At 40.8% G+C, this 9,046-nt stretch overlaps 1 protein-coding gene across 1 annotated transcript; it reads left to right on the plus strand.

Annotated features, from left to right (window-relative positions):
- The first annotated feature begins 6,514 nt into the window (after positions 1-6,514).
- On the plus strand, positions 6,515-9,010 carry LOC145890004 (adhesion G protein-coupled receptor D2-like). Its single transcript, XM_082981051.1, has 5 exons — positions 6,515-6,631; positions 7,411-7,642; positions 7,869-8,393; positions 8,591-8,773; positions 8,967-9,010. Exons 1-5 carry the CDS (start codon positions 6,515-6,517, stop codon positions 9,008-9,010), a joined length of 1,101 nt encoding a protein of 366 aa, XP_082837177.1.
- Positions 9,011-9,046: the final 36 nt, after the last annotated feature.

Genomic DNA, 9,046 nt, shown 5'->3' on the forward strand with positions numbered 1-9,046 from the left:
AAGTGAAACTACGCAAGGTCAGAATGCAGCAAACACACATTCGGGAACCACCCATCATCCAACCGACAACGCCATGGCAACCACTGCATATCACGAAAGTGAAACTACACAAGGTCACAACTCCCTTTCACCAATTATAAAAAAGATCCCGTTAAAAAGTTGACGCACAAAACAACAATCACAAATTAACCATGAATGACTGTAAAGTAGTAAATACATATGTCACCTACGTATAAAGAAGGGTTGTTTGTAGGTTTTCATTACCAAAGCATTGTGGATGAGTTCGTGCAGAAACTGAACCTACCTTCCAACAAGAGCAAGAGTGAACAGCTAAAAGACCTGTTTGAACTTACCGAGATCACAACAGAGAAACTCGCGTACATGGCTCCGGATGGTAAAACACGCATCACCCTCGGTAACGCGACTACCTTCATTATGAAAAGGAACGCCGAGTATTTCAAACGAAACAGTGAACTGGATCTCACACTGGAACAGGGCACCCTTCACGGGGTTGATTTCGAATCCGATGGCAGAACCTTCGCGGTTGTTTTTACCCAAATGCTCGTACCCGAGGAGCTCCACGAACCTGCAGTCCACGTCACCGACGGCGGAGATATACGCGAAAGACACGTGCCACTTCGAGGCGCTCCGTTTCTCTCAATTACTGTTTTGAACACGGACAGTAGGAAAGTGGTACAGTCCAAAGTTTCCTTTACAGTCAAAGGCGCAAGAGGGGGCACCGCTTTTGATTTTTCGCGCGGTTTGCTCGAAGACAAAAGCAACGTTCTGCTTCGTGTTAAGGATTTCAAGCACGTGTGCAAGTTTTACGATCCAGACAGGGGCCGGTTTATTTCCACCGGAACTTTTACTGTGGAGTCCAAGATGCAATCAGTAAGGTGCTATTGCAACCACACTACTATCTTTGCTGCGCTGCTTTCTCTTCGGAGCTACACCCTCCCCCACGCAGTAAAGGTAAGTTTCTACTAATGGATATTTTAAGGTTATCAAACGATAAAAACGGTGCCTATTCTTCAGTAATTTCTCAAAATATATTTCTAAATTTCGTCTGAAATAAACTCGCTAAAATGAAAATACGTTGAAGTCTTTTTCAATTTCTTTGTGGTCTTAAGGTCAAATACTAAACATGCTTTAGGCCAAAACGTTGGCAGAAACTGAACATCAATTCCAGCCGACATGCCATCATATAATATTTCTTCTTCGATAATGCAGGTGGTGTCCTTTGTCTGTGAGACGCTATCAGTGGTTTCCCTCTTCGCTATAATTGCGATTTTACTATTGCTGCGCAAGAGGTTGAGGTCAGAAAGGACGCTCATTCAACTTAACCTCTCGTTAGCTCTGCTTCTGTTGCATCTTCTCAACCTCCTACACGACCTCGCTGTTCGGAACAAGACGACGTGCGAGATTCTGGCGGCTGGATTACACTACACGCTTTTAGCAACAGGTCAGATCGATTGTCCATCAGTGCAGGTCAAGTCCCAAACTTTTGTGTTCTCTGTTTCCCCTTTTAAAAGGTAACATTTCTATGCAACCCATTGATCGGTAAATTCAACATGTTAATGATAATAAACTAGTATTTTATGTTTCTATTTTAAATCTTAGTGGCATTTTTGTGCAACGACCCTCAAATTATTTTTGGCGACCCGTAGTGTGAGAAGCTCTACGCTGAAGTACCACACAGACTTTTTTCAGCTTTTCTCAATTTAGATTAAAAATAAAATAACAAAACAACAAATTAGAAAAGTAAACAGGACAAGTTCACTTCATAGTAGGCTAACATCGGATTTCATTCTCATTAGAATGACCCATGACACGAAGTTATTTTAATTGCATATTGTTTGAGGTTTTGTTGATGCATAAAAGGTGTGTGGATGACCATGGAGGCGGTAATGCTGTTGCTGAAGACCACTGAAAATGCTTTGGCACTTCCAAATCAAAAAAGCCGAAAAGCGGTTGGAATCAAGCTCGCGTGTGGATGGGGTGTACCTGCTCTGATTGCTGGAATCGCTTGCGCCGTTGGAATCTCTCGCGGAACTTACTTGGACAATTACGGTTCCTTTGACTTGTCATCCATACAAGTCCACAGAAAATGCTGGCTCAGTGTCACGTGGTGGGCGGTTGGTCCCATGGTGGCGCTGCTGCTCGTCAACACGTTCGTTTTATTCCGAGTGACGTGCTTTGTGTACGCCATGAGCGCCAAGGCTGAAGACCTCAAACCGTCGCGGCAGAATCAGAAAACAACCTTGAATGTTGCGCATGCAAAATCCGCCTTGAAGTCATTCGTCCTTCTCCTGCCGGTCCTCGGGATTCCGTTAGTTTTCGGGTTTTTGGCAAGTAAGTGTGCGATAACCGTTTTTATCAAAACGACAACCAACTTTTCCAACGTTACTGGGTCTTGTTCACAAGCCGTTTGTAAGCATAATAAACTTGTTTTTAATTAGATGAGTTCAGGGCCACTGTTTTGACTTAAAGTATGGTTTTGACATAGTGGGCGGTTCTGCAACTCACTAAAAAATGTAATTTGCTTTTATACTCCAAATACATAACGAAGCTATTTTGAAACGCAGGCGTCGAACCATACGAAGCATCGGTAGCATTTCTGTACACCAGCGCCATCTTTAATGGTTTGCAAGGTGTATTTTTGCTGTTGATCTACTGTGTCCTGGGTACGGAAGTGCGAACAATTCTTCTGCGATCAATAAGACAAAGGTTTCCAGAGCTTCCAGGTACCAGCACGTTGGCAAGCCCAACTTCAAACCAAAAGACGAAGAAAACTGTCCTCAATGTCTACACCAGCAACTCTTCGGTGACCCCCATTTAGACGTTTTGAAGTGCGTGTTGCTCACATATGTGTATACAATAGGTGGAGGTTTATTTCACGCACCATGAACCTATACTGTACAAATACTGTAAAGTGTAAAATATGCTGTATCACGCGGTATTTTATTGTCGCAGTAGCGCTATTTCACTCAAACTTTGTAGCTACTTCCGCAAATACGAATTTTACTACTGTCCACGGTAAATCCAAAATTGTTTTGTCAACTACTGCAGCAGTTTTTTTAAAAAAAACAAGGAACAGTTTCAAAGCAACGCAAGATTGTGAGAAAACACAGCAGACAGTGTTTGCCGTCTGGAAAATTCAGATGTTTTTCATTCAGTTGCTAATCGCTTGACACGACAGGGAATCAATATTACTTGACAAAGGTTTAATTGACAAATTTACATTTATTTGCAGCACTGTTAAGGCGTAAGTCAGCACTGTAACGCAAAATATCAGCGCCGCCTTTACAATATTTAAAGAAAAAATATTTAATGCGCGCTAAAATTTGGAGCCAGGTAGGTTAGTACTAACCTCAGGTTTAGATATTTTGTGTTGAAAAGGTTGCAGTACAATCAGCAAACACAATCTTCATGATTCGGCGTCTGGGAAATAGAGATGTTTCCTGTCAGATGCGAATCGCGCAACACGACGGGGAATCAATAGCAATTGTGCCGGCACTTTTCAGAACAAACAAAACAATTACCAGGGTCAATCACCGTCGCGCGAAGCCATTTGAAAACACAACACTGGAGTCTTTCGACATTAAATGTGTGCGCTCAATTGAAAACACATCATTTCAACTTTACGATGTCGAGGGCGCGGAATATTTTGCTGTTGGTGATTCTGATGTTCGGCAATAAAGCCGCACCCCTCATATACGGTAAGTTTTTTTGCATTTCTCGAAAATTGCGCTCAGATGCAGTAGTTTTGTTTAACACGGAAACAAAGATACGACCATTACATAACATCACACATTTAGAGGTGATAAGATTAACTTTTTGGCCAATGTACTGTCGTTTAGCTAAAGGCCACCGAAATTACAAGCTTTTACTGCAGCCTATATACATCGTAATATAGAAAACCAAAAGCGATCAGCGAAAGTGCAATATTTTCTTCAGAATTTTCTTTTAAACATTTTAAACGTCGTCGCCTCGTCTTTAAAAGAATACAAATCATAAAAATTAAAGCTAATGATTTGGCAATTATAAAGTACGTCTGTAGTTGCTTCATTTACCTAAGGCTGCATGAGGTAAAACATCGCATTGTCAGGTCGTTACTTCGTTCACTGCATTGTGACGCCCATCGGATCAGCATGCGTTCCTAACACACTTGAAAGAGAAGGCAAGTATTACTTGTGTGTAAATATGAACAGCACGGGTCGCTGCTCTAATCTGATTTAATTTTAGACAGCGGCGGTCCAGCCATACGCGTGGAACGATGGAATCCAACAAATGGAGCCGGTAAAAAACAAGGCGCTATATAATATTTAGTTGATATATTGATTTAGGTAAGTAGAGCAAGCGCATTTATTGTGGACGTTTTCAGAAATCTGCAATGGTGGAGTGTGCTGCTTAACAACAGATGCTATTGTTCCGCCTGACCTTTGCGTATTATATTGTAAGTATCATGCCCCTTTATTTTTGTAATTAATGTTAATTTAAACATTATTTCTATAATGTCAGTGTTATCTATTCCCTTTTCCTTGTGTTTTCTTGCGTTTTTCCTGCGTTTTTAGTGTTTTATGTGCGTGATACTTCACTGTTGATATAACCCTAAAGAAGTCTCGCCGGATGGCAGACGAAACGTTGGTTTCCAATAAACACTTTAGAAACTAAGTGCCAGAAGAGCAATTCCGATTAATTAGTATGCCTGGCAACAAAAATAGCAGTATATTATTTCTATAAGTTAGCATCAATTAAAAAACGTTTATTTGCAACTCCTATAATTTACAATGTATAGCATGCATAGCTATCTTTTTGTACACAATGAAAACATTTAACTGAACCAAATCAAAACACGTGATAAGGAAAACTTTTACAAAATCCTTTAGTGCAAACTTTTTTTTTGTATTATTACCTTTTAGATCCCGGTTGCCAGGGACTTACCGCTCACCAAAACTCGTGCACGCCAAGTTTACCCTACGGTAGGAAACCTTTACGCCGTCGCAATCAAATGGTGAACCTTGATTATATGTCTGATGCAGAAAAAAACGATGTTACTTATATGCCGTCGACACAACTGACGGAAACGTCAACCAACATACCGGAATTCCTGAGAAACATTACAACAACTTCAAGAAACTTGTCTACGAGTTTTCCTCAAACTATCGTTGGTCACCACGTGTCCGTTGCCCCCAACTCCACGGCGGCCAAGCTTTTCCAGGAAGAGAGAGTGTTTTTGCCGTACGCTAATCCTCACTTGACCACAAACGCGTTTTTTCCTACCATGCTCAAACATTTGGTGACAAATGTAACTCCAATTGCACTTTCTTCAATCGCTGTGTATTTGCCAATCGCAAATACAACCCAGCTGGTTGAAAATAATGCTGCAAGCCCCACGAAAGCACCGGCATTCGCAACACCGTCAAGTTTGACGTCAAATCATGAAGTTACAACATTTGCAGTTACTTCATCACATCAAGGTCATGATCAAAATTTACACTCGTCAGTTGGATATATAACGAAGCAAATAACTCCGGTCACCGGACAGCAAAACACATATAATGAGGAAACAACCAAAGGTATTTTTGCACAAACCTTTGATAGTTTAATCAAACCATTTAAAGAAATTGTAAACTTTGCATGAGGTATATTTTTGCTACACCGGGATTCGAACCCTGGTTATCCTGTCTCCTATCCCTATAAGGTTTTCTTGTTTGTACATGGGCCGAGCGTCTGGAGCGATGTGAAGATTAACAAAGCCATACTTACTGTTGAAAATGTGTACTCACACGCTTGTCATGACCGCAAGTTAACAGTAACAGATAAAACATAGACCCGGAGCTTAAATTTTAAACTAAAAAGACCCCTTTTTTCAGCACACAACGTCAACAGTTTGGACTCGATAGCAACGACAATAAATAATTTGAACCTTTGCACTGCTACAACTTGCGACGCTGCCGAAACTTCGGAGCAGTTCAGAAACCTAGAAGCGGTTACAAAGCAATTTGCTTTGTCTACGTCGACAAACACGACAAGCAATTACAGTTCCACTTGGTTCGAAGTCGTCGCATACAACAGGCCGTGCTCTTCAAAAGACGCAGAGTCGACAGACTTTCACCAGTTGAACATTGCCCTGTTTTTGTCAACAAACACGTCAGATTGGGAAAGTAAATGTGAAACACGCTATGTTGTCGAACTATCACAGTTTTTTGTGAATCGAAGTCTCGGAAAACCACTTTTTAACGAATATAGTTTAAACCAATTCGACGCAGGTTTGGAATACCTTGTGGTACCAAAAACAAGTCCGTATTTCGGTGCCTCCGCGTACGCCATCGATACAGGAACACCTCTGAACGCAGAGGTGACATTCACAACTAATCAAAGTTTCCTTCAAATCGCTGGAAATCAGTTACTGGACTTCGTTTACGAAAGCGTGGATACTATTTTGGTTTACGACATAGAATTGCGATGTGTGTACATTGACACCGAGGCCAACAAGTTTTCGACGTTTGGAATGGAAAGAGTTGGAAAAAGAGCATTACTAGGATCGGTTACTTGCCGAAGCAATCACACAACCATATTTGCCGTGCTATTGGCTGTGAAGGCAGTTGCCGTGCCGTGGAGTGTTAAAGTAAGTTTTTCTCGGTAAAAAAGCAGTTTAAATTATTTGTACTCAATTAATGCACAAATGTTTGCCGTGATTTGGCTATTATAAAGGCAGTGGTTGTATCGCGATGTGTTAAAGTTTTATTCCTGTTTATGGCAGTTCAAAACATAAAGTTACTGTTTTAAACTGGCATGAACAGCCTCCACGAGGGAGGAGTGAAGTCGGTGAGGCGCACCAGGGCTCATGTGAGTTCAGCAAACCCATGAACACCACTGTTTGCTTTGAAACTGAGAACTTTTTGCTGCAAACACTTGGTGGACTCCGCTACAATCTAATGAGAATTCAGAAAAAAGATCCTCGCATAGGGCACATATTTGTTTCCTGGCCATAAACACTTCCCTTAATCCTAATTTGGCAGTTTTACAACATTTTATTTGTCGAACTATCTGACGTTCCTCTGGTGAAAAACAACAAATAAACACCTTTTGTTTAAAAAAGATTGCATTTTCTGACGTTTCGCCTGTACGTACGACTAGGCTTCTTCAGAGAATAAAACAAACACAGTAGCGAACCAACGGGTTTGTTTTATTCTCTGAAGAAGCCTAGTCGTACGTACAGGCGAAACGTCAGAAAATACAATCTTTTTTAAACAAAAGTTGTACATTTGTTGTTTTTCACCATGGTGAACGTCATATTCATAATTCATTATGATACCAGGTGGTCAAAACGTATTTTCAGTTTTCATTTTATGTATCGATAAGAAATTTGTGATCCTTATACTTTGAAGTGATTATTTTTTAAAGGTTTGTTCGTATATCACCGAGTGCATATCCATCGTGTTCCTTCTCTATACCGTTCTGATACTACACAAATACAAGGGCGTGATGAAAAGCGACAGAACGTTGATACAAATCAACTTGTCCATCTCGCTTCTTGCACTCCACTCAACCAATGTTCTGCATGATGTAGTGCTATCTAACGATATCGTATGTGTTGGATGGACCATATTGACTCATTACTTTCTGTTGACAACTGGTAAGTGTACTTAGTAACGTTTCATGCAATGGCGTGATAGGCAGGATCGCCTCACTGCGCAGGTCCTGCTAAGTATAAGTTTAAATACATTTGCTGAAACACTGCAACATTTTTACAATTTAGTTATAAATTTTAAATCCAATGTCAGACAATGTACATCATCATGTACTAAGAAACCTTTTGATATTGTCGAGTCACAATATAATGAGATATTTTTCTATACCAGGAATGTGGATGTTGCTTGAAGGTTTACGGCTCTCAGCCAGCATTTCTTCCCAAGTTCTTCAGAACTATTCACATAATCTGGAGAAAATCCAAAATATTCAGTTAGCTGTTGGATGGGGTCTGCCAACTCTTATAGTCGCAGCGGCAGCTGCTTACGGCTTAAGCACTAACACCTACCCCACTCCAAGTTACCTCTACCAGACGGTTATGGAAGCAATGGTTGAAACAGAAAGGAACGTGCCATTTCGCAGGAGTGTGCAAAAGTACGAAAAATGCTGGATTAAGCCAGATTCGACGCTCTTTTACATATCCGTGGCTAGCCCTGTCGCATTTATTTTATGTGTCAATACCATAATTACGGGAAGAGTGATTATCTTCCTGGCTCGGCTCAGACAAGAGTCCCTCAAGCTGCAACGTCATGTACAAGAACAATCTACTATTGCAAATAATATTGCGTCTGCGGCCAAAGCTATGACTGTACTTGTGCCCGTTCTTGGTTTACCTTGGGGCTTTGGTTTCTTAACAAGTAAGTAACTTAATATTATACCAACAATGAAGAGGTCCGTTTGTAAGAACGTGTATGTCTCCGATAAGATGTTATGTTATGTTTTTTCGCCTCACTGGCCACAAAGATATAATTTGGGACTATTTATTTAAATGTTTCGAAATTGTTTGTGTCATGAGCCCCAATCGTACGATTTACACGAAAAATCATCATTTTAGGCGTGGGAGGATTGAGGTTTTCGGCTACGCTGATGTACGTCAATGTTGTAGTGAATGGACTGCAGGGAGTAATAGTTTTTACCATCTACTGCATCCTAAACAAAACACTACGGAAGAAGATCCGGCCTTCCAGCATCCAAACGAAATCAGGCAGCACTGCTGTATCCAATGTGTTTACTGCAAGTAGTAAACGTGGTTCTAACATAAGGAAAGGCGTGCATAAAAGACAGTGTGTTGCTTTTAATGTTTAATACACTTCGTTGTGCTCTCAGTCATATCGTTGCACTGTATTGATTGCATCAAGTCTTATTGTGTATGAAGACGGGTTTAAAATGATGCGAAGTGCAGATTTGTTTGTTTGCTTTGTTTGATTTAGGCGAAAGACGCTTGTTTGTCCTTAATGTGTTTGAAGAAGTGTAACGGCAGAATTTACGCGTCTGGCACCGCGCCGTCGTC

This window comes from Ascidia mentula, chromosome 2 (assembly GCF_947561715.1).
Source record: "Ascidia mentula chromosome 2, kaAscMent1.1, whole genome shotgun sequence".
NCBI lineage: Eukaryota > Metazoa > Chordata > Ascidiacea > Phlebobranchia > Ascidiidae > Ascidia > Ascidia mentula.

Bases quoted from the DNA above. Each gene is read 5' to 3' on its own strand.
- LOC145890004 (XM_082981051.1), top strand. From the start codon at position 6,515: ATGGAAAGAGTTGGAAAAAGAGCATTACTAGGATCGGTTACTTGCCGA. The intron at 6,632-7,410 runs GTAAGTTTTTCT...TATTTTTTAAAG, and splicing joins CCGTGCCGTGGAGTGTTAAA to GTTTGTTCGTATATCACCGA. The intron at 8,774-8,966 runs GTAGTAAACGTG...TGTTTGATTTAG, and splicing joins ATCCAATGTGTTTACTGCAA to GCGAAAGACGCTTGTTTGTC.